Source organism: Periophthalmus magnuspinnatus, chromosome 8, assembly GCF_009829125.3.
Source record: "Periophthalmus magnuspinnatus isolate fPerMag1 chromosome 8, fPerMag1.2.pri, whole genome shotgun sequence".
Taxonomy (NCBI): domain Eukaryota; kingdom Metazoa; phylum Chordata; class Actinopteri; order Gobiiformes; family Gobiidae; genus Periophthalmus; species Periophthalmus magnuspinnatus.
Genome location: NC_047133.1, coordinates 2,070,835 through 2,097,403, shown reverse-complemented (window position 1 = coordinate 2,097,403; position 26,569 = coordinate 2,070,835). Strand labels below are relative to the sequence as shown.

The following is a 26,569-nucleotide window of genomic DNA, read 5'->3' as shown; positions in this document are numbered from 1 at the left end:
GGACAGCGTTCCCTCCGTGATGTTCCCCTCCGTCTCCTCTTCCTGCTCTGACTCAGGTAGCTTCGTCCTCGCCCCCGGTCCTTACGCTCGGACCGACCAATCAGAATCCGTCGTCGGTTCCACTATTCAAACAACAAGTTCACATTTCTGCGCGTCCGACGTCACTCTCTCACTCTCCATCCAATAATAACACAACAGACCTGGCTTCCTGCGCCTGTGGGAACAATAGTAGGATAGCTTTGATGGCCGCCGTGAGTTTGTTGTAGATACTGGCTTATCGGAGGCCCGCATCGCCGCGCTGGCCATAGATCGCGCCGGCCGCCCCGTCCTCCTCGGCCAATGGGAGGAAATCGGGATGTATAGATGAACGAGTACATTAACGGACACACAGGAAATTGGGCTTTTGTTATGACAAGCCTGACAAGAGCAGGAGTTCGCAAACTGCTATTGTGTAAACGTTAGCTAACAATGAGCCCGGGGGGTGTATTGGTGTTGAAATAATTAGGCGCTGGACGCAGAGGTCGTAGGTCATGACGATAATAGCACGAGTTTATAATACTCTGATGCTTCCTGTTTTATACAATGTCCAACGTATAGAGTCATTGTGACGAGTTATGATTTCCTCGGCCTATAAATATTGAGCGTGAACTTAGATCCTCATTTGTCAAGTTAAGAAAATCCGTGTAATGAATGAAAAGTCTCTGGATTTAACCCTCTGGTGTTTTTATTCTTCTCAGGACATGAAACAACATTGTGAACTGCCTGTAAAAAGTTCTATTGTAAATATACAAACACATTTCAACAATTTTTGGGGAAATTTCAGCACTGTATAGGTGTAATGTTTAGCCCTGAATAAGAAAACCAATCAAAAACCAAGGAAATTTACTTGCAGTTGCACCGACTGACCACTGAACTGACCTCAATGGAGTGTGGCAGCAGAGAGCACTCTAGATATGCAGCTCCACCATTTAAACCAACGCATTAAAGAGAAAGTTCTGTTTTAGTAGCCGTCCACTGCAGTGACCGCTGAGCACCAGAGGGTTAAACGATACTTCAGATGCGGTTGTTCGTTTTTTTATCTTTTAGTGTTTGGGTTTGAGGTGGTGATTTGGAGCAGATCGTGATTTAGATTCGTCGCGGTTCATTTTGCACTTTACAGTTTTTCGATCGGTTTTAAGACGTAAATAAAGTCGTGTGGTCGTTCTGAAAGTTCAAACTTCTCTGTGATTGGTTAGATCCAGCTGTCAGTCACTCAGAGGCTTCAGAGATTAACCAATAAGAGCAGAGATCAGGAAAGGCGTTGAGTTTGAGCCTTGAAAGCCGCGTTAAATGGTGAAATTGTGGATTAGAATTTTATGATTATTTTAAAGTCACACTTGCACAAATCAAATGCATTAATCCCATGACAACAGTATAACATTCGGCTTTGGATTTTTAAAAGAAAGGGGTTGTCTAGCGAATTCATTTTTCAAATATGAATGAATGAATCTGTTTTATTATTGTGTCTTGATGCTGATCCCGTTAATGGATTTATAAGACGCCAACAGACTCATTTAAACAAACTCATCTGCTGCTTCTTCCAGGTTTTACAGAGAAATAAAGTCGACTTATAAACATTAGAATGAAACAATCATTTCATCTTGTTGTCGTTTTTACATCAGAACATCTCAGAGCTTTGGGTGAATGTTTCAGCAAATAAACGATTTAGAAATTCTTCATAAAATGGACAAAACAACTAAAAGTTTAATGAACCAGAGAGTCTTTCTTCTACAGGGGCTTAAACCTCACAGGACTAAACCAGGACTAAACCAGGACTAAACCAGGACTGAACCAGGACTAAACCAGGACTGAACCAAGACTAAACCAGGACTAAACCAGGACTAAACCAGGACTAAACCAGGACTGAACCAGGACTAAACCAGGACTAAACCGGGACTAAACCGGGACTGAACCGGGACTAAACCAGGACTAAACCAGGACTAAACCAGGACTAAAACAGGACTAAAACAGGACTAAACCAGGACTAAACCGGGACTAAACCGGGACTGAACCGGGACTAAACCAGGACTAAACCAGGACTAAACCAGGACTAAACCAGGACTAAACCAGGACTGAACCAGGACTAAACCAGGACTAAACCAGGACTGAACCAAGACTAAACCAGGACTAAACCAGGACTAAACCGGGACTAAACCGGGACTGAACCGGGACTAAACCAGGACTAAACCAGGACTAAACCAGGACTAAAACAGGACTAAATTAGGACTAAATTAGGACTAAACCAGGACTAAACCAGGACTAAACCAGGACTAAACCAGGACTGAACCAGGACTAAACCAGGACTAAACCAGGACTGAACCAAGACTAAACCAGGACTAAACCAGGACTAAACCAGGGCTAAACCAGGACTAAAACAGGACTAAAACAGGACTAAACTAGGACTAAACCAGGGCTAAACCAGGACTAAACCGGGACTAAACCGGGACTAAATTAGGGCTAAACCAGGACTAAAACAGGACTAAACCAGGACTGAACCAGGACTGAACCGGGACTAAACCGGGACTAAACCGGGACTAAACCGGGACTAAACCGGGACTAAACCGGGACTAAACCCAGACTAAACCAGGACTAAACCAAGACTAAACCAGGACTAAACCAGGACTAAACCAGGACTAAACCAGGACTAAACCAGGACTAAACCAGGACTAAACCAGGACTAAATTAGGACTTTTGCTGTATCATCTTTAATTCCTGCTCAAATTTGCTCTGACATAACATTTCGTCTTAAACGTGCCTTTTATTTGATGTTATTTATTTTATGTTCTCATCTCGGCTCAGGCTCGACGCAGTGGAGCAAATTTGTACTTTTACGTGGCTAAAATCAAAGTACAAATAAAGTCTATTTTTCTGCGTTCAATAAACCAGCTCCTGTGTCATTCGAGTTTGTTTTTTAGGCCAATGTTTTCGTCCAGAATAATTTAGTGTCAGTTTTCGTCTGACATTTGCGGCTCTAATGGGGCTGTTGAAAAACTTGCTAATAAGTTGCATAATCGGGGCGGACCGCGGCCGCAGCTCAAAGCCATTGAGCCATTTCACCATGTTTCCTTGTTGTCTCACTCTCTCCGTGCTTATCAATAGCGCCATTGATCGCAGCTGCCACCGACATTACCCGGGTCAGAGCGGTGTTGGGATATCGGTCGCCCCTGGCAACACGTCCACGGTCCCGCCCCCGTTTCCTCCGAACAGCCCGAGCCCCTTTGTGCATGAGCGAGATGACAGCATGTGTATGACTGCGTGGGACATTAGGAGGCCATGAGTCATAGTGAACATACCAGGAGCCGGACACAACAGCTCCCCCTGTTGCCGGGGCAGGGGAAGTCCCGGAGGTGTGGGTGTATTGTCTGGGCCCTGGCAGAGACTGTGACATCATGAGAGGAAGGGGGTGACAGGTGGAGGTGGTGGTGGTGGGGGGGGTTTCCTCACGCCGGTGGGAAACTCTAAGGTGAAGTCACAGCGGCTCCGTCACCGGCGCTAATGCTACGCTAACTGTGGCTTTCAGCGGCGATTAGGTTTATGAATGAGGCCAGTCTGTGCGGGATCTGTGTGCGACGACTGAAATGTTAGATGCCAGAGCGGGGAAATGCCAGCTGTGTGTGTGTGTGTGTGTGTGTGTGTGGGTGTGTGTGTGTGTGCTCATGTTCACACAGGCTACAACTTTATTATTGTCTCTATGCTAAAGCTAAAGGAAAAAACATATTGCTATTTACGGTATTTCGTCCCAAATAAGATTCTTTTTCACATTTTACTTCATGATGTGGGCAGAGTTGTGTTTTTGCTTTAGTTTTTCCTCAAATGATGCAGAAAAAGAGGTAAAAGAGAGTTTGTATATCTGAAATTGAGCGATTGCGTTGGTGTTTTTGCAGGTCTTTCATCCACTTACACCAAACTGTTACTCTTATTTAAACTGGATTTACACTTATTTTATGCATTAAAAGTAAACATAAATATGGATAAAAGTGTAAAATAGAGGTAGTTGTGTGGAAAAATGCAAAAGTACATGCTGGTACTTCATTTAATGTGATTTTTATGGCTAAAAAAGTCTAGGAGAGCAGGGACGACAAGTGGAAATTTGTATTTTTGCTTTAACCTGGCGCTGTACATCTTTACTGTTGTTTTTTTTTTAAAGCTCAGTGTTTTGTTGTGCACTGTCCCTGTCCAAATAAAACCACACTATACATGTGAAAACTGTGAAAATAAGCTGCTCTCGTACTTACTTAGCTTAAAGTTTAGAGTCTGGACTGAATAAATCTGAAAAGTTTCACCATTTCTGCAATAACTTCAAACATTGTGCAGTGGATTTATAAACTTTACATTTGTTTGTGTGTCCAGATGATTCCAGACGAGAGCGAAACGATGCACTGATCCAGGAAACAGTGAGTTTATTAAGTGACATGTCTGATGTGTCTGTCACCAGGTGAGAAGTCCCTCTGTGTGTGTGTGTGTGTGTGTGTGTGTGCGTTTGTGTGCATGTGTGCGTCTGAGGAGCGCACACACACTGTACTCGCCGCTCTCAGAGGAAACTGCAGCACAATGATAAGCCTCAGGACACAATGGGCCCAGCAGTGCACAGACACAAGCCAGGACCAGCTTAGCTCGGAAAGGTCAACAAGCCTCTCCAGGCTTTCATTCAGCTCCCGCACTTATTATTGTTCGACATTATAACCATTACTGCGATGGCCTTTATTTTGCAAATGTGGGAGCCATCCGGAAATACCAGCAGAATATGAAAATCCAGGCCAATCGGCTTATTCAGAGTGTGAACTTCTCTGACGTGAAGTTTCCCATGGCCCGGCCAGACAGGGATTTGATTTGCATCACACAAGTTTCTGGTTGAAGGCCAGGTTAATGAATACAACAGACTGTGTCACTGCGGACAGCTGTGGGGCAACACCGCTGTATCTGTGTAAACAACCACTTTAAATATGATGTACGGCACAAAACAGTCGACCGGAGCTGTGTCTCTGCAGGTCTGAGCGACGCTGTGGTGGAGCTCGTGGAGGTGAACACACCATGACAAACTGTTTCACATTAAACCTGTGGTAATGTTTAAAAGTCATGAGAATAACACGAACATCTGCTCCTGTCGTCACACAACTCAGCGATTTGGATCAAATATCAGATCGACAAAGTTCAGACAAATCAGAAAACATTGATTGTACAGAAACATTGATTTTTTTTATTTTATTTATGCTTTAATTATAGGATTCTGTTCAAAGTTCACGTTTTAAACACGTCTGGAGGAATAAGAGCATCACGTTTCAGAACAGGTTTGTACAGATCGAAACGTCAGATCGAAACTTTGGGGTTAGCAGATTTTATGCAGAATTTGCCTCAGTGGGTTCATTCAAATTACAGTTTGGATTTGATTGTGATTATAAACTGCACCATAACATGTTGAAGACGGGACAGATCTACTGCGTTTAAGCTGCGCTCAGTCTCTCAGTAAATGTTCCATATGAAGCTTTGAATTGTGGGTATAATACTGCTCTTTGTTCCAGTCCATCAGTGGTTCCTCAGAAGTCTCATGTTACATCAGTTCTCCTGACGAGGCGCCGTGCTGACCCCGAGCCCCGGTGAAGAACAGCGGCTCTGAGCTCAAAGCTGGAGGTCACTGCTCCAAACATGACACAGGCCTTACATAAGAGGGGCCTTCTGAGGACACGTGGACCTTCTGACCTTCTGAGGACACGTGGACATTCTGAGGACCTTCTGAGGACATGTGGACCTTTTGAAGACACGTGGGCATTCTGAGGACACCTTCTGAGGACTCGTGGACCTTCTGAGGACACATGGACCTTCTGAGGATACGTGGACCTTCTGAGGACACATGGACCTTCTGACCTTCTGAGGACACGTGGACCTTCTGAGGACACGTGGACCTTCTGAGGACACGTGGACCTTCTGAGGACACGTGGACCTTCTGAGGACACATGGATCTTCTGATCTTCTGAGGACACGTGGACCTTCTGAGGACACATAGACCTTCTGAGGACACACGGACCTTCTGAGGACACGTGGACCTTCTGAGGACACATGGACCTTCTGACCTTCTGAGGACACGTGGACCTTCTGAGGACACGTGGACCTTCTGAGGACACATGGATCTTTTGAGGACACATGAACTTTCTGAGGACACATGAACTTTCTGAGGACACTTTTTTTTTTAAACTTATGATCGCGGTATTGGAATCGGTATTGAGTATCGAGTCTTATCTTTTCTTCTGCTTATCCGGGGTTGGGTCGCGGGGGCAGCAGTCTAAGCAGGGACTCCCAGACTTCCATCACCCCAGACAAGTCCTCCAGCTCCTTTGGTGGGACCCCAAGGCGTTCCCAGGCCAGACGAGAAATTTCTAACCATCCCACTGTAGAAATTCTGAAAAAACACATTTGAAAAAGTTTTGTAAAAATATGAAAAGTGAAGAGAAAAGCATCCACGTCAGCTCAGATCAGGTTAAACTCTTCTCTGTTTTGAGTCCACCTGTGATAAATCCTCTCGATTTGTCCTCCCAGTTTGGAAATCTAAACATGTTGACGTATTTTTGTACTTTCAACTGGACAAAACGTTGTAGGAGTGAAGATGTATCGCTGCTGCAGAACTGACAGACTTTACTTTTGTCTCTCCCGATGGATCAGACCTGGACGACTGAGGATCACACAGACATATTTTTGTACTGTACGTTTTTAAAAATATATTTGGTATTTAATTTGGTGCAGGCAGATGGAAATGAGAGGATATTTCAGAGTCTCATTCATCAAGAACATGACTCCAAAGATTAATCAAGTTATTTAAAGAGTTGGATAAAGTATTCATTAACTGAGATGAGACTAACGCTGTCGACGGCAGAGTTTCATGTACGTCTTTTTCGACTTTTCTTCAAGTTTAGGGTTCAGCGAGTAAACGTTTTTAGTTTTCAAGTTTGATAAAATTATTTGCTTATTTAAAATCTGTGAGACGCAGTGTGAGGAGGAGTGTTCAGACGTGTAGGCTGGACTTTAGCGGCTGGAGGTGGGACAGACGACAGCAGCTCGGGTGTGGTCCGCAATTTTTATTTCTTTTTTAAATTACCAAAGTGCAAAGTGCAAATGGAGGTGTGAGGAGCAGTGTCTCCTCCAGCTGCAGAACCTCATGTTCCAGGCGCCTTTTATACCGTCTCCCTGACTGGATAGAACTATTGTTACATAGAGGGGGGTCTAAAAATAAGGTTTGCTCTTTAAAACTCTTAAACCCTGTCTAAACTGTCTCCAAACTGTCTCCAAACTGTCTCCAAACTGTCTCCAAACTGTCTCCAAACTGTCTCCAAACTCTGTCCAAACTGTCTCCAAACTGTCTCCAAACTGTCTCCAAACTGTCTCCAAACTGTCTCCAAACTCTGTCCAAACTGTCTCCAAACTGTCTCCAAACCGTCTCCAAACCGTTTCCAAACTGTCTCCAAACTGTCTCCAAACTCTGTCCAAACTGTCTCCAAACTGTCTCCAAACTCTGTCAAAACTGTCTCCAAACCGTCGCCAAACCGTCTCCAAACCGTCTCCAAACTGTCTCCAAACTGTCTCCAAACTGTCTCCAAACTGTCTCCAAACTGTCTCCAAACTCTGTCCAAACTGTCTCCAAACTGTCTCCAAACTGTCTCCAAACTCTGTCCAAACTGTCTCCAAACTGTCTCCAAACTCTGTCCAAACTGTCTCCAAACTCTGTCCAAACTCTGTCCAAACTGTCTCCAAACCATCTCCAAACTCTGTCCAAACTGTCTCCAAACTGTCTCCAAACTCTGTCCAAACTGTCTCCAAACTCTGTCAAAACTCTGTCCAAACTGTCTCCAAACCATCTCCAAACCGTCTCCAAACCGTCTCCAAACTCTGTCCAAACTGTCTCCAAACTCTGTCCAAACTGTCTCCAAACTGTCTCCAAACTCTGTCCAAACTGTCTCCAAACTGTCTCCAAACTGTCTCCAAACTCTGTCCAAACCGTCTCCAAACTGTCTCCAAACTGTCTCCAAACTGTCTCCAAACCGTCTCCAAACTGTCTCCAAACTGTCTCCAAACTCTGTCCAAACTGTCTCCAAACTCTCTCCAAACCGTCTCCAAACTGTCTCAAAACTCTGTCCAAACTGTCTCCAAACTGTCTCCAAACCGTCTCCAAACTCTGTCCAAACTGTCTCCAAACCGTCTCCAAACCGTCTCCAAACTCTGTCCAAACCGTCTCCAAACTGTCTCCAAACTCTGTCCAAACTCTGTCCAAACTCTGTCCAAACTGTCTCCAAACTCTGTCCAAACTGTCTCCAAACTGTCTCCAAACTGTCTCCAAACTCTGTCCAAACTGTCTCCAAACTGTCTCCAAACTGTCTCCAAACTGTCTCCAAACTGTCTCCAAACTGTCTCCAAACTGTCTCCAAACCGTCTCCAAACTGTCTCCAAACTGTCTCCAAACTCTGTCAAAACTCTGTCCAAACTGTCTCCAAACTGTCTCCAAACTGTCTCCAAACTCTGTCCAAACTGTCTCCAAACCGTCTCCGAACCGTCTCCAAACTCTGTCCAAACTGTCTCCAAACTCTGTCCAAACTGTCTCCAAACTCTGTCCAAACTGTCTCCAAACTCTGTCCAAACTGTCTCCAAACCGTCTCCAAACTCTGTCCAAACTGTCTCCAAACTGTCTCCAAACTGTCTCCAAACTGTCTCCAAACTGTCTCCAAACTGTCTCCAAACCGTCTCCAAACCGTCTCCAAACCGTCTCCAAACCGTCTCCAAACCGTCTCCAAACTGTCTCCAAACTGTCTCCAAACCGTCTCCAAACCGTCTCCAAACTGTCTCCAAACTGTCTCCAAACTGTCTCCAAACTGTCTCCAAACCGTCTCCAAACTGTGACCACATCTCTCCATCAAACCTTCACATTTTGACTGGATCCTGAGGAGTTTATGTCTCTGTCAAAACTCGTAGCAAAATCCAAACCACTTCCTGATTCAGTCACATGGTGCAGCGGCGAGTCTTCAGACGTCATCATTTTCAGCTCCTCCCCTAAACGAAGCAAACCTCCGCATCGCAGACACGCCCCCTCACCTGCTCAGGACAAACTTCGAAGCCTCGATACAGAACATCACAACACCACAAACTACACACACACTTAAAAACATCCTTAAACAAACACTGCACTAATATCACACACGTCCAATTTAATTATTAGCCGTTAACTTTAAATTTGTCGTCTTTTCCCTTTAGGACACACAGGTTTAATTGAAAATGCCACTGCGCCTCCAGATCGAAAACTAGACAAAAGAACAGATAAGTTAAATTAATAAACATTGTAAAATCCTTTTGTGCAACTGTCTTTTTAAAAACGCAAATAACGTTCAAATGCTGCGTGCTCTTAAAGTGAACGTGCGATTTAAAGTGCGTATACTGAAAGTTGCTGTTACTATGGGAACACTCCAACGAAAGAAGAAGAACATTTCCATCGAGACGAGTAGACAAACTTCTGAAACAATTTGTCGTGCACTTTTCACTTTATTTAGACGATTGCCGATGTTTCCTGGAGTAAAATCGTGGTTCATCTTGAATTTAATAAATATTTACCCCAGACCGGAGCGTCTAAACGAGGCGGCGCCGCTCTGAAACTATAAGAACCTTTCCGATCGGTTTTGGAGAACATCGCTCAAACGGAGACACGAGCAGAACACGCCAACGCCATAACGTCTGGGAACCTCCGTGACCTCCGCCGCTGTGAGACTAGAGTGCTAACTACTTCACATCATTCTGCGTTATTTAGATTTTTCGACTTTCCTTCAGTGGAAATTGTTGATCGCTGCTTGAACAGAACCCCCAGGAGACCACACTCGAAAACTCACGAGATATCTGCCAACTTCTAAAATTGTAACCGCACAAATTCGCTTAGTCTGTCGTTTCTCATCATCTCCAGAGCCTCCCAAGCCCAAATATAGAGCGGCCGCAGACGCTCGAATACCAGGGGAGGATCTCTGGTTTTGAAGCGCTGTTTGTATCCCGTGAAAGTGATATTTTCTGAGGACAGAGATCTATTTTACTGTGCGTTCCAAAGCAGTAATCTGAGTGGAGAGACAGTAAATTGGAGACCTGTACGTGCTAATAACTGTTTGCCCAGGTTTGAGATAACTGCTCACCTGTGCTTACCGAGGACAGAAGCGCCGCGCTGGAAAACTCAAACTGTTCAAATAAATACTTTGTGTTGATGTGCGTGTATGTCATCACAAAAGCGACGGCGCGGTGTGAGTTTTTTCTGCGGGTCTACGTGGGTTTTATTGGTTTAATCGTAAATGTGCCTAATTACAAACTTTAAATTTATTAAAAGGAACGTATTTTAAGATCTGGAGTTGTGTTTTGTTTCTTTCGCGCTGAGTTCTTCTCTCGAACTGGAAAAAAAACCGCTCTGTTCCACCTCGTGATGTCATCTTGTGGTCATACAGGAAGTGCTCAGCTCCACACACCTTTATTTCTAGAATCATTTGGATCATTTCAGAGCCAGAATTGATCATCTTGACTGAAATAAAGGTTAAAAAAAGGAGCTGTTAACTGCTTGAAAACTACCACTTCATGACATCACAAGGTGGAACAGAGCGTTTTGAGGTTTGGAGATGTTACAGATTAATAATAAAGTGTTACTCAAACATGTGTGAATGAAAAAAACAACAAAAAAACAACAACTCTAGGTCTGTTTTTGAGGAGGAAACAGCATTAGCAGACCTTAAACTTTTCTTGAAATGAAGTCGATCTTATGCATTTAACATGTTTTATTAAGTTAAATAATGATAAATACCAAAAAATTATAATGTGACAACTACTTATAACTCATTTGTCGACTCAAATCATCAAAGTTATCCACAGGTTGCATGTTATTCTTTGTTTTATTGCTTTTAGACGATGATTTAGACAGTGATCTCGCTGTACAAAATAAAAAATCTGAAGTGAAATGGGACATGTCGTGCTTTTTTTTTCTTTTATTTGGGATTAAACTTCAACATATAACGATCCCGTGAACCATAGGAACACGTTTATTGAGTTTCTCTTCAAAACTGCCTCTTCTTCTCACAGAGACGTTTCACTTTAGCGAGAATTAGATTTTCATTAACGTGTTTTTATCATTAACCTGCACGTCCTGTACGACCTGGAGTCCGGCTATTTGAAGAGTTCCCAGTAAATACAGAAGTGAGTGGAGATAAGGCAAAGGAAACGATGGCAATTTTTCCAGACATGAGCGACTGTGTGTCCCGACGTCTCAGATCCGTCGATGATCAGGCAGTAAAAACGCTCGATGAAGAAACCCCTCGTTATCACCACCGTCGTATCAAAAGTAAATAGAAAATGTTCAGATCCTCAGCCTTTTCTTTTCAAACCATCACAGAATCAGCTCCAGACTCTGAAATTATCTGTAGATTTAAATAATTTTACTAGAAATTTGAAAAAAGTACATTTTAGACGTGTCAAACTCAAGGCCCACGAGCCAAATGTGGCCCGCCATGTCATTTCCTGTGGTCCACAACGAGGTAAAGTAAAAAGTCTGACTGTGTTAAAATGTCAGTTTATCTGGAGATACACAGTTATACAGTTATATTTTTACATCTGTGGAAATACATGTGTAATATTTGTAAATTGAATAAGTAATAAATGCACAAAGTTTATGAACAAGTTAAAAAAGTAGTTAGATTTATTTTACATTACATCTGGCCCTTTGGGAGTGACCATTTTCCTGATGTGGCCCTCTGTTTTAGATAATCAAACGCGTCCACATCGGTCTGGTTCATTTGTTTTGTTCTGTTTCACTGTAAAAACCTGCACAGAATTGATTTTTTTTGACTGAACATGGGAAATTTATTGTATTTTTCTGCTAATGTCAATGACGAACTATTAGTTTTACAATGTAATCGCAATGAAATGTGTGTTTTAATGTGTGTTCACCTGCACGTGGAAACCCGCTGGAGCTAAATCTGGTACAAATCATCTTTTCTTTTGTAAGATTAATTAATTTGTACACGGCCCCTGACAAATAAAGACGAAAGAAAGAAAGGAAAGACTATCCAAACAATCGAAATATAACCTTTACATACGCTAAAGATGAGGAAACACAGATATAATACGGCTCAAAACTCATAAAAGTTGATGTTTTACTCACTATATTCTCTGATAGATAAAGTTTCAAACAGGATTCACTTCATAAAAAACTGTGTCGAGTGTTTTATTTCCCGCCGTCTTTTTATAAATCTGTCTCTTATCACCTGAAACAAACCGGCACCAAAAAGAGCAAAGTGAGTCATTCTGTGCCATTTTTTTCCATTTAATTCCCCTTCACTTTTCCTCATCTTCTAAACCCCGTGCACTGAAGCGTTCCCAGTGTTTTCTGACAGACAAATGTGAGTCTGTATAAGCCCCTGATAAAGATGGATGTGACACAGAGAGAGGAGAAAGAGGAGGAAGAGGAGAAAGAGGAGGGCAGTGGAGCGGTGATCTCAGCCTCCTCCTCCTCTCCTCTGTTCGCTCACGTCCAAAACGCTGCTGCCCTTTTGCCGAAAAATGCCAAGCGCAGCACGACATTCCAGCGGACAATCAGACAAGGCAGTAATGATATAATTAGGCTGGACAGGGCGGGACAGGGCGGGACACGGGACACTCGAAAGTGGGAAGTAACTGATTACAAATACTCACATTACTGTAACTGAGGATATTTTGGGGACCGTTTTAGTTTTTGAGCAGATTTTTGAACGTTTATCACATCGAGGGGAAGTATCAGCTTTATTTTTGACATTATTCTCTCTGTTTTTGTCTGTAAAACCCCTCACCACACACTTTATACACTTTTCTCACACAGGCGTTAACGTTTTCTCACATTTCTCTCTCGTTTAAACTCTCTCAAAGTTCAAACCTTCGTAGGCGTCTTTGTCGGTGCAGAACGTTTCATCGACGTTGTGGGTTTTGTCGGGGAGGAAACAAATTGCGAACGTACAGCACTTCAGAGTCACACTGAGATCCAACGTTTATGTAAATTTGTCTGAACACATTCTGTACTGGACAGGAGACACGGCACGGAGGAGACTGATGGACAATGGTCTACAGTCCAACAGCCAATCAGGACGCACGACACAATGGTCTACAGTCCAACAGCCAATCAGGACGCACAACACGACGGTCTACAGTCCAACAGCCAATCAGGACGCACGACACAATGGTCTACAGTCCAACAGCCAATCAGGACGGACGACACAACGGTCTACAGTCCAACAGCCAATCAGGACGCACGACACAATGGTCTACAGTCCAACAGCCAATCACCTGCTGTCCAGCTTCTCCAGATCTGTGTCCCAGGTGTGTGAGAAGTGGGACGCCCCCTTATCCTGATGCACAGTTCCTCATGTCTCTGGATCTCGATGTCCTCCCTGATTCCCTCATGACACTTGTTGCTCTTCGTGTCCGTGACCTCAGATTGTCCCAGTCCATCAGGAGGTCCTCCCTCTTGGAGCTGACCAGCCACCTCACAGCAGCATCATGTGACATTTCTGAGGCAGCAGAGAATCACTGAAACACGACAAGACATGACACAAATGTACAGGTCTGAGTGTTAGAATCTAAACCAGGTCCTCATGATGTAAAGGCTTTAAGTTCAGTTTAAGGTTTAAGTTCAGTTTAGCAAAGTAGTGACTAAAGTTCAGTCTCCAGGAAAGAAATAAAAGTCGAAGTAATATCCCCAAAAAGCATGAAAACCCAACATCTGGACAGAGTAACCGAGTACACAGTCTATGACAAAGTATTTACCACCTTCTTCGTCGCACTTTTGCCAAAAAACACATTGATGATCCTCAAAGCTTTGATGAAAATATTATAAGGTGAAGCTTTTGGAAGGAAAGCCTCTCATCACATCTGAACAGACCATTTGATAAAAAGAACATGGTGTGACAGTGAAACACGGGGCTGGGACTGTCACGGTTTGGGGCTTTGCTGCTTCAGGACCAGGGACGACTCGCTGTGACTGAACCATGAACTCTGCCGACAAACCCTGAAGGAGAACGTCCGGACATGAGTCTGTGACCTCAGGCTGAAGCAGGATAATGATCCAAAGCAGCAGCAGCAAGTTCACTCCTGAAAAACAAAATGAGGGTTTTGTCGTGACCTGAACCAACAGAGACACCGGGGCACGACCTTAAAAAGACACTTCATCTCCATCTTCTCATGTGGCAGATTTAAAACGATCCTGCAAAGAAGAGTGGGCCAGAATTATATTGCTTACATTTTAAATTGTATTTCTCACCTGCTCAGGGACGATAGATGGAAACTTCAGCTATAATTTTTTATTACTATCACATGTATGTCTTATTTAGGGTTGTGTTTTTTTGTTTTTTTTTTATCTTTATTTTGCAGCTGGCCTGTAGTTTTGTTGTTTTATGTGTGTGGGTGGGGTAATTTTGTTAAATATTGAAAAAAAAGAATATGTTTTAATAAGTATTGTGCACTTCATTGTATCTTTTGGCAGTTTAATAAAAAGACCTTTGAAAGAAATAAACTAATAAAAGAAAAAAATCCTCCACGGCGAAGTGAAAAACTCATTGACAGTTATCACAAACTCTGATAAAAGTCCAACCTGTTATTAAGTTTAGGGCCTTTTTTTCCCTTCATAAATAAAATCAGCTCTTAAAACTGTATTTTGAGTTTCCTCTGAGTTTATCTTTGTGTAGTATTTACGTTTGCTCGATCTGAAATGGCCAAGAGTGACCAAGGTGCGGAAAAAGTAATAAATCTGTAAGGGGGGAACTACTTTTTCACAGCGCAGTAATTCCAGCCATGTAATTGTAAACTGTTACTATTAAAATCATAGGTCTGCTCTGTCCACAGCTCAGATTAGGACCTTTTAACTGTTTACTCAAGTTTTGGATGAAATACTGACTTTAAAATGTCAAATAGCAGGAAAAAGGGGGTAACTAGTCCCTAACGCAGCTGTAACTGAGTAAATCCTCGCTGTACTTTTACTCGAGTAGTGTTTGAGTGCTCGTTTCTCGCTCACACGTGGAGTCTGTGCACACAATGCTGAAGCGGGCGGGTCTGATGTGGCATTGTGTGGGCGCTCCAGCTGTGATTGTCTCGATAGTTGATAGAATGGCCTTTTCGCTGGTGAATCGCAGAGTATTGTGTCGACATGTGAGGAGGTGGGGGACTTTTTTTGGGGCTGCGGGAGGTGATGATGAGTCCGATGTACGTCCCGAGCGATTAGAGCACCCCCCTGCCCTCCTCGGAGACGCTCTCCACGCTCCCAGACGAGAATCGGACCAGTGTCCCATGAGGGCTGGCTCCTTCCCAACTATGTCCCCCCCAGCTCCGCGGCCTTGGCTCTGGGTGTGTCGGCTCTGGCACGGCACGCTGCAGAATAGACTATTGTTGAGTGCACAAGACACAGAGAGAGGGGAAACTGGTCCCACACACAGAAATGAGACTCCTCCTACTCCCAAATACAGATGTACACAGAGAGATACATGAAGGAGCCACACACGGAGCACAGGACTGGACTAAAGGGCCTCTGCTCCACTAAAGTGCTGTTATACACTGAGTCTCACCACGATTTAACACAGACGCTCTGTTAGACGCACGGAACCTGCTCTGAACAGGTTTGAAAAGGAAACACAATCACCACTGATCCTGATTTCAACATAGAACAACCACGAGTTTTCCTCAGTCTCAGTTTATGGACAGGCCTCACGTGAAAGAACCTCCAGAACCTCCTCCTTCAGATCAGAAAGTGGCCTTTTTTTTTTTTTTAAACCAACAGGATTTATATGTAGGAATGAAAAGCAATGATTATAATTCTGAGCTATATTTGATTTGAACATGTTTGGACACAGATTGGTCATTTTTTGGGACATTTGTACACGCTCTTCAAGGCAATCACCAAGAAACTATTATATTCCTACTGTTCCTGCTGTAAATGTCCTAAATGTAGCGTCTCTATGGGCCACAGGCGTCAACGGAGTCTAACTAAATAAATAAAAAAACGAACTAAATAAATAAAAATAAATAAAAAACGAACTAAATAAATCAAAAATAAATAAATTTAAAAAAACTAACTAACTAAATAAAATAAATAAACTAACTAACTAAATAAATAAAAAACAAACTAACTAAATAAATAAAAATAAATAAATAAAAAACAAACTAAATAAATAAAAATAAATAAATAAAAAACTAACTAAATAAATAAATAAATAAAAATAAATAAAAAACGAAATAAATAAAGGGAAATTTAAGACAAAATTAGAAGGTGAAATAAGTGGACTGTGCTCTTAGTTCAGATTCAAAATAAAGCAGAAAAGGCACCAGGTCTTATAGTTTTGACTTGATCTGTTCACAGTACAGTAAGTTTTAAATGAGACATAACTTCTTCCACCCAGTGTTTTAAAAGACGGCGTCGCAGCTTCAGAGCCGCTCGTTTCAATCCTGTATTGTTCACCTTTCCTCCTGTCTGTTTCTCCTTATTCTAACCTTCAGCTGCCATTCTCCTGTTTATGTAAAACCTCACACACCGTCCATATCTCACTTCACTCCACCACGAGCGTCTTTCTTTGATACGCCGTGGCCTTTTCTCGTGGAATGTGCAGGATTTGGTGCGGCGATGATAAGGCGAGGCAGGTGGTTGCGGCGGACGGCCCGGTTTTAGCCGTGTGATAGCGTAGCGGGCTAAAGACTGCGGCGTGCCTCCAGATGCCCGCTATTGTTCCTGCTCTGGGGGATAAGGCCGAGCAGAGCGCCAGCAGCAGGTGTTGGAGCAGATTACAAACGTGCACGTCTGCTCTTAGGCGCGCCACGTAAGGTTTCATAACACGTAAAAACATGACATTTACATCAGGGGCCCCTCAGCTTTTGGGCAGAGGCGCTGATTGGATGAGTTTATTGGCTTATCAACGGGCTTTCACGCTCACTAATGAAAACAGTAGGTTAAGAGGATTTGGCGCCGAACTTCTCGGTCAGTAGAATTCTTTTGGCTTAGTGCAGATCGGAGCCAACGCAAACAACATAATTACAAGAGAAATGATGGTTTTTGCGTCACGATTCAACAGGTTTAGCTCTTTGGAAGAACATCTATACACGTACAAAGTGATTTATACACATATTTTTACACTTAGGGGCTACAAAGGACAGATCTCCACGTAGTACACAGGACGTTTGATAGTTCAGGTGTAAAGGGAAACACAAAAAGCCACGCCCCGTCCCGTCCCACCTGGATAACACCGAGACCACAAACTAAATGACTTTTCTAGTGGATGTAATTCAGCTGCATGTGTGCGTTGTGTTGTTTTGTGCAGTTTGTGATGTGTTCAGGAGCCACGGGACACAGCGGGAACTTTTTTGGAGCTGCTCTCTGTTTAATCTGGTTGACAAAAGTACAAAAAGGATCAACGTGTGCCGCTGTTTAAACGGTCCAGCCTGAACTACAGAAGAGAAGATAATATGGATAACATGAATAAATGAAAACAACGTCAATATCGACTTAAACGCAACTAAAATATACACTGTCTGGACAAAAAAAAAAAAAAAAAAGAGTCGGCAACTGGATTTAACTCGACAAATACAGAGATACGAGCCTCCTGCAGTTGGTCCGGTCCAGGTTCAGCAGAGTGAGGTCAGCTGACACATGAATAAACTGAATGAACAGGTTATTACAGCAGGGGAGTTTTGGGCAGATTCCAAGATGAAAATGCCACGATTCAACGGGATTAAAGTGTGAAAGAGAGGATCAGGAACACAGAGAGAAAGAGGGAGGGAGAGGGAGGAGAAGAGGGAGGTATAGAGAAATGGAAGCAGAGACAGGGAGAAGCAGAAAGAGAGAGACAGAGACAAAGAGAGTGAGAGAGAGGAAGAGAGAGGGGGAGACAGAGAGAGAAATAGAAGCAGAGAGGGAGAAAAAGAGAGAGGCAGAGAGAGGGAGAAACAGGCAGAGATGTAGAGAGAGAAAGAGGGAGAAAAAGCAGAGAGAGAGAGAAACAGGCAGAGAGATGCACAGAGAGAGAAAGAGAAACAAAGGCAGAGAGAGATATGCACTGAGAGAGAGAGAAAGAGGGAGGGAGAGAGAGAGAAATAGAAGCAGAGAGGGGGAGGGGGAGGGAGAGAGAAAGAGAGAGAGAGGGAGAAACAGGTAGAGAGAGAGATGTACAGAGAGAGAAATAGAAGCAGAGACAGGGAGAAGCAGACAGAGAGAGACAGAGACAAAGAGAGAGCTGCAGAGAGAGAGAGAGAGAGAGGAAGAGAGAGGGGAGACAGAGAGAGAAATAGAAGCAGAAAGAGGGAGAAACAGGCAGAGAGAAAGAGAAGCAGAGAGACAGAGACGTCATTTTCACACATGGATCGTCCACCACAGAGTCCAGACCTTAACCCCAGTGAGAATCTTTGTGCTGGAGAAGCTTTGAGCAGCGTCAGACTCGACCATCATCAATGAAACAGGAGAAACATTAAAGCAACAACTGGATGGAAATAAATCTGTGACGATGGAGAAGACGGAACAACCAAATATTAAAGTGTGAGACTTTTTTTTTTTTGGCGAGGTAGTGTATAATTACAGATGTAAATAAAGGCAAAAATAATAACAGCAGGACACTTTAACCATCCGTCCTCTTATCCAGGGCCGGGTCGCGGGGGCAGCAGTATAAACAGGGACTCCCAGACTTCCCTCACCCCAGACATGTCCTCCAGCTCCTCCAGTGGGACCCTGAGGCGTGTCTTTAACCATGGGATTACAATAGATACTGACCTCAAAGAAAAGAGGCAGGGGTCAAACTCTAAATTTATACTAAGCGAAGGTCACACGAAGAAGAAACAAAAACACAGAAGAAGAAGAAGAAGCTGGAGGACCAAGACTGGACTAACAGTGTCCAGTACCAAAATTTAACTTGACTTTCTTCCAAAGCCACAGATCTACGCGCTGTATCTGTATGAAAAATAGAACTGAAGTAACCGTGAAATCCAACGTGCTGATGATCGGTTCCGCCGTTTCCAAATAGTAATGTCTTATCTGAGTTTAATCACCAGATTATTGGATCAGAGCCACGTTTTTTAATCAACTTTCATCTCACATATTTCATGCGTCTCTGTACTCGCAGCAGTGCATACTCGACATGACTGTTTCAAAGCGGCGTGCGGAGGGCAGGAGCTAAAAGCACTTGAAAAATCCCCATCAAATTCCAGGGCATCCGTCTGATCCGACTGCCCCCTCCAGAGCGCACACAGCGGCGCTTATGTGAAAGAATGCTGCTGACACTTGGGACTACTATTCCCCCCCCCGAGCTCACTCAAAACCACAACGAGATCCTAAATAAAAGCTCAAATTGGACAATACTTTGACATAAACCGGACTGGGATGGTCCAAACATGGCTGCAGCGAGACCCTCAAATGTCAGAGCTGCTCAGAGTTTCATTGTTCAGTTCGTCTAAAAGAAAAAAAAACAAAAAACTGACAGATTGTGCTCATTGTAGAACGTCTGTCTAAACTTCTGGCATCTTCCAAGTATGTGCTGGCACCAGACCAGAGCTGCACTGTTCCCATCACAGTTAACTGACTCTGCAGCGCCCCCGCAGTCAGCACTGGGACACAGCACGTCTGAAAACCCCCGGAAAAGCCTCGGTCACAGCTGGATTCTGTGTAATAAGGGAAAATGTAGAGCGCTGGTAGTATTGTGCTGCGCTCCCCAGCTGGCAGGTGGAGGGGCGTGGGAAATCAGACTGTTCCTGGCAGTCGGCCGCGGTGCACTGACTCGGAGTTCATTTTGGGTTTGGGTTTGTTTTGTGTGTGTTGCAGATGGAGCGTAATCGTGACTTCTGTAGCGTTTGTATTTTAATCTCACTGCTGGAGACGTTAAAGCTCGTCGTTTATTCAGTAACGTGTTGTTTTATCGCTCGGAAATATGGGGTTTTCTTATGAGCAGAGTTTCCACAGACGTGACCCGGGGCCTCCTGACGTCACCCGATCGTCTCCTGGAGCTGCAGGTTTGACGCCGCTAAACCGGGGGACGTCAAACACATTTTCACCAACGGCCACATCAGCAAAATGGTCGCTGTCAAAGGGCCACAAGTAAAATAAATGCAGCTAGTTTTTTTAACTCGTTCATTAACTATCTCTGTGTTTATTTCTTATTCATGTTACAAATATCACACATACATTTCCATAGATGTAACAAAAATGGTTGTACAACTGTATCTCCAGATAAATTAACTGTCTTGACTGTCTTAAAATGTCAGTTTATCTTGTTGTGGGCCACATAAAATGACGTGGAGGGCCGCATTTAGCCCGGGGGCCTTGAGTTTGACACATATGTTCTGGCTTAATTATTGCTCAGTGCACGTCGTAGTAAAAGCAGGTGTACACTCTCCTGAAAAGTTACATACTGCACGTTTGCAGTTGCACTTTCATTTTTTTGTACCTTCCATCTGGCACATTCATCACCTCAAGCTTCATGTTGGAAAAGTATTTGCTGCGTTTTTGTGTACATCTGTTTACTGTTGATGCATGTGTGTACTTTGTCATGAGTGTGTGTGTGTGTTTAGTTAAATTGCACATTTGGAGTCTGTGTAAGGTAATCTCATAAACGCTCAACGCTAAATATTTTATCAGACTTTACATCATGTAGAAGTGATGAAGTTTTGCCGTTACTTCAGGAATTAACTGGACTAGGAAAGTATTTATTTATTTTACTTCTGTTACTGTTAATGTTTTAAAGAGCATATTTTACAGCTCCATCCTCCTGTGACATTCTGCAGAAAACACACACATTTTCACTCTGAATAACTTTGCACTGTGTTTCTATTCTAAGCTCTTTAGCGCAGAGGAATGGCGCCACCTTGTGTTTAAATAAATACATTTGAGGTTGTTTCGTGTAATAAAACTGCATAATCATAAACACAAGTTGAATAATTTGAAATACATGAGTTATGATACAACTGAGGTCATGTTTTGTACAGTACTTTTTTAAATAAATTAAAGTTTGTCCTTTTGTGTGTAAGAAAATACAAAATACAAAATGGATTTAAACAACAAATTACAAGAGTTCAGCGACATCCTGTTAAGATTTTCTACAAAAAGATGAGTGTGACTGTAAAACTGGTGACTGTGTTAAAACAAAGCTCAGAAAATGTCTTAAATACAGAGTTTCAGACAGAGCAGTGCCTTCAGTTAGCGTCTTGATGGCCTCACTTGACAAATATCAATAAAAACAGAAAGTACTTCCCCAAAAATCCACACTCCACCTTCTCAAACTGCTCAGACTGGAGTGTTCTGGACCGTGGCGAGGTGGTGGTTGGACACGACGCACAGGGACGTCCTCTGTGTCTTCAGGACGTGTCTCTGGACGGTGAGACGGTGACAGTCGACGTGTCTGAACTCTGCTCCAAAAAGACCGAAGAGGCAGAAGAAGAGCATGACCAGGGCCCACTCGCACGCGGCGGCGGCCGAGCGGTGACCCGTGTTCGCCAGCGCCACCACTGGACGCACGGTCAAGGAGATACACACAAGGAGATACACACAAGGAGACGCACACAAGGAGATACACACAAGGAGACGCACACAAGGAGATACACACAAGGAGATACACACAAGACACAGACGCACAAAGACAAGGAGATACACAAACACAAGGAGAAACACACAAGAAAATACATCAACACAAGGAGATACACACAAGACACGGAGATGCACAAAGACAAGGAGATACACACAAGGAAATACACACAAGGAGATACACAAACACAAGGAGATACACACAAGAAAATACACAAACACAAGGAGATACACAAACACAAGGAAATGCACAAACACAAGGAGATACACACAAGACAAGGAGACGCACAAAGACAAGGAGATACACAAAAAAAAATACACAAACACAAGGAGATACACAGAAGACAAGGAGACGCACAAACACAAGGAGAAACACACAAGAAAATACACAAACACAAGGAGAAACACACAAGACAAGGAGACGCAGAAAGACAAGGACACGCACTTGCACTGAGTAAAGGGGGACACAGGGCGGAGTTTGGGCTGAATAATGAGGCAAATCTTCCATTTATTGTACTAGTACTACTACTACTACTACTACTGCTACTGCTACTGCTACTACTACTACTACTTTTAACCCTAACACAAGCAGTTTGAGAGAAGAATCACTACACACCTACATTATAGATCATCATTAGTGACAGTTAGTGATATAAAATGTTGGTGTTAAAATGTCAGAGTAAATGGTTGTATTTTAGTGACTGGCAAATTAAAATGTCAAGTACTTTTTAACACACATACACTACTTTTAAAGTCTAAAGCGCTGCGTTAGATATTTTTACATAATATCTACTCTCAAATGTACCTGTTTACATTAAAGTGTTCATATGTGTCTACACGTCTGGAGGATACTGGTGACACAGAGGACGGTGCAGAGGCAGCAGCACAGGGCCCTGGTGGGACCGACCCAGTGCCGGTCGTACGAGGGCTGGACTCTGTACGTTAGAAACAGCTGCACCCAGAAGTAAAGCAGACCCACGATGAAGGCGGTGAAGGCCCCCACCAGGTGGACCATCCTCTGGACAGACTGCTGTGAACATGAGGGTCATTAATCTGATAAATCTGTGTGTAAATGTGTCAGGGTTATGTCACAGAGCTGTGGGTCTCAAACTGCGGAGAGAGTTTCAACGACAATGTCCAATGACAATGTCCCGGTTAAGAATGGCTTTGTCTTAATCTACTTTTCTTTTTTTTTTTCTTTTTTAACTTATTTAATTTAATGTATTTATTTTTAATTTACTAATTTATTTGTTTTATTCAATTCATTGTAATTATTTATTTTATTCATTTAATTGTATTTATTTATTTATTTAATTGTATTTGTTTATTTATTTTTATATAATCATTTTTGTCTGTTAGGCGTGATATTGTATTATATTTATTACTACTATTATTATCATCATCATCATCACCACCATTATTATTATTATTACAACACTGTATTATCACTATATGTATATTTTTTTATCGTTATTGCATATTTATTTATTTTATTCATTTCATTGTATTTACTTATGTATTCATTTAATTGCATTTATTTTATTTTATTCATTTAATTGTATGTATTTATTTATTTTTATATAATCATTTTTGTCTGTTAGGCGTGATATTGTATTATATTTATTACTACAATTATCATCATCATCATCACCATTATTATTATTATTATTATTTTTACTACAACACTGTATTATCACTATATGTATATTTTTTATCCTTATTGTGTATTCATTTACCTTCTTCTTTGTACGTGCTCATTGAAAGGGAATCTTGGAGAAAACAGATGTGAGTTGTGGAGTTTAAAAAGGGGAAAATCATCAAACTGTAACTTGTTGTAACTGCAGATGAGATCAACACAAAAATAACGGCGTTGTCTCGATTCCGTGTCAGTTTCGTGTTTAGTCGTTCTTGTGGCGAGTGAGTTTAGTTGTTATACGTTGGTGTTTTGGTTATGTCCAGCAGTAGTTTTGAGTGTGGCATTTTAATTTATTTTAATTTTTATTCAATTCAATGTCCATGACCATCACCACCACCTCACTTTACCCCACCTGGCCCCACCCTGCCACCTTGACCCATCCTCCTCGTGACTCCTCGCTATATTTGCCAAATCGTGAGGTAAAAAATGTAACAATATAGCATCTAACTTCGTCGATAAAAAAAATAAATGCGTTTTTTTTTTTGTTTTTGTTGTTTTTTTTCATGTTGGTTGTGTTCATTGTATTGAAAAATGCTCCTTTCTGTGTGTGGGTTTTCTGAGAGTTTGCATCTCCACAAACCAGGAAGAAGCAGGAAGTGCTCCTCTCACCTGTAGGGGGAGCTCTTCCTGCTCATCTTTATGAAAATGTTGTTCCTTTGGCTCTAATAATCCACAGTATGGCATAAAATAAATATACGTCCATAGAGAATGTTCCTAGACATGGTTTTAACTTTGTATTTCCTCCAGAAAGTTATAAACTGTACCTTTAAGTGTTAGTGATAATCTTTACACTGATAAAAAAAAAAAGAGATATATATATTCACAAAGCTTATTCAGAGAGATTTCAGAGTTACCGTTAAGTCATCCCAATATTATCAATACTTTTATGCATTTGTGAGTGAAAGTTTGTTATTAAACAGTGAATTACCTGGAAATTCCCAAGAACTGAGACTCCAGCGCACGAGACGAATCCCAAAATCACACCCAGAGTATTGGCCTTCCCATGGTCCCCGTAGTCCCGGACCTGCTGGAAACGAACAAACACGATCCACAGGCCTAAAAAAGTCAAAACAGAGACATTAAAACACTGAGAACAATGTTAAATGTGTTTAAACATGTCACAGAAGTGTTTTATAATGACCCAATCCAAAACAATATCACACAGAATTAGTGGAATGAGAAATAACCTGCACAGTAACTTTACCTATGATCGTGCAGATGTTGCAGTACTGAGAGAAGATAGTACTCTGAGGTGTGTAACTGCCACACTCACTGCAAACAAAAACACAAAAGAAGTGAGCTGCCCTGTCCATCAAAGAGGATTAAAGGTAAAAAGAACGTCCAACCTGATGTACGGGAATCGTTCTGTGATGTTGACGGTGCCATTCGATACCGATATCACGTATCTGATCAAAACAAACAAGAGGTTCATTAGTAAAGTGTTTTCTGGACTATAAGTACCACTTTTTTCATAGTTTGTCCGGGGGTGCGACTTGTATGTGAAATTATTCAAATATATCTTGGTTATTGTCACAGTGATGTCCACACGAGGGCGCTCTAGAGTCGTGCACCAGTATCTACGCCTCCTGTAACAGTGAAAAATTAGAATTTCAACATTACGGAAATTTTAAATTCTTCTTCTTGTTGTATTTCTTATTGTTCTCGTTGTTGTTGTTGTTCTCGTTATTATTATTCTTGTTGGTCTTGTACTTCTTGCTGTTCTTATTCTTCTTGTTCTTGTTGTTTTTCTTGTTCTTCTCGTTGTTATTATTCTTCTTATTCTTGTTGTTCAGGTTCTCATTGTTGTTGTTCTTATTCTTGTTGTTCTCGTTATTCTTCTTGTTGTCTTGTACTTCTTGCTGTTCTTATTCTTCTTGTTGTTCTTGTTTTTCTTGTACTTCTTGCTGTTCTTGTTGTTGTTGTTGTTCTTATTGTTGTTCTTGTTCTTCTTGTCGTTTTTCTTGTACTTCTTGTTCTTGTTCTTCTTATTCTTGTTCTTATTGTTGTTCTTGTACTTCTTGTTGTTCTTGTTGTTTTTGTTGTACTTCTTTTTGTTCTTGTTCTTCTTGTTGTTTTTCTTGTACTTCTTGTTGTTTTTCTTGTTCTTCTTGTTCTTATTGTTGTTCTTGTGTTTGTTAGTTTGCTCATTCTTTGTGTGATCCATTTAACTGTTGGACTGTTCTTATCGACATATTTCTGCGAGATATTTCAGAGTTTTCATAATCCTACATCTTGAATAGAAACCTCTCTCTGGAAAAACACTCTCGGTCGAGCTTCTATTTTTATATTTTCAACATTAAGTTAAAAGACGTCTGAGAAAGACTGAACAAAAATGCGCCTTATATGTTTTTTCCTTCATTATTCTGCATTTTCTGGCTCTGGAGCGACGTATAATCTGGAAAATACAGTCGTCAAAAACACTAAACTCTAAAAGACGCAACTAAATGAACTGAGCTGTACAATTTTAGGCTGATTTGCAAATTTATCCAGCACATTTTAGCATTTTGTTTGTTGTTTGTTTGTTTTGTTTTGAACGTGCCAGATTTGTTGTTATTTGAAAATGAAATATATGTATGAGGAAGATTTTAAAATCTATATTAATTAAATGCATTTTAATCCACATATTTTAGTCACAGCACAAGAATATTCCACACAGGAACAAACCAAACAGAAGATATGAAGTACTTGGATTCATAAAAAGTACTCACACAATCCAAATCCCAGCAATGCCAAACACAGCGAGACTCAGAGGAAGCAGCGCCCACAGCCACATGTCCAGATCCTGAGTTTGACCCTTAACACGACACAAATAAACACATCAGCACCGATTTAGTGAATGATTAACTTTACAAAAAGACACTTGGACTTACTTCTGCTTAAAACTGTTTCCAAGGTCGAGAGTTTAAAGGAGTTCCATCCAAAACAGGAGCAGTCGACTCAAGTTTATGACACAAATCAAACAAAAACTATTCACCAAAACCTGTTGTGTGGAAATGTGCAGTGAAAAAAAACTATACGGTTCAACTGAATATAAATAAATTGGTAAAACTACTATAAACAAATCTGTAACCAACTCCACTGGAATGTTCCACGGGTTGGGCTGGACTTTGACCCTGGCTGAGCGCTCGTGGTTAACGCAACTTTACATCTGGAATTTTGATTTAAATAAATATTCTAGAGTAAAAATTGAAGGTATTTTGAATCAAGAGGTGGACAGATCTACAGCCGGTCCGTCTCATCAGGAAAAACATGTGGTTTGGAGTAAAGTTCAG

General features: G+C 41.9%; 1 protein-coding gene across 1 annotated transcript; it reads right to left on the bottom strand.

Annotated features, from left to right (window-relative positions):
• Window positions 1–20,153: 20,153 nt before the first annotated feature.
• Window positions 20,154–26,070, bottom strand: tmem150b (transmembrane protein 150B). The gene is made up of 6 exons (XM_033971366.2): window positions 26,006–26,070; window positions 24,644–24,703; window positions 24,502–24,569; window positions 24,226–24,353; window positions 22,454–22,631; window positions 20,154–21,525 (listed from the first exon to the last, which is right to left on the bottom strand). The coding sequence occupies exons 1-6, from the start codon at window positions 26,068–26,070 to the stop codon at window positions 21,305–21,307; spliced, it is 720 nt and encodes a 239-aa protein (XP_033827257.1). The 3' UTR covers window positions 20,154–21,304.
• Between the last annotated feature and the right edge of the window lie 499 nt (window positions 26,071–26,569).

Excerpts from the sequence above, each read along its gene's own strand:
- tmem150b (XM_033971366.2), bottom strand. The coding sequence starts at position 26,070 with ATGTGGCTGTGGGCGCTGCTTCCTCTGAGTCTCGCTGTGTTTGGCATT. Across the intron at positions 24,704-26,005 it reads ATTGCTGGGATTTGGATTGT|ATACGTGATATCGGTATCGA; the intron begins GTGAGTACTTTT and ends TGTTTTGATCAG. Across the intron at positions 21,526-22,453 it reads CACCGTCCTCTGTGTCACCA|TGGTGGCGCTGGCGAACACG; the intron begins GTATCCTCCAGA and ends CCGTGCGTCCAG.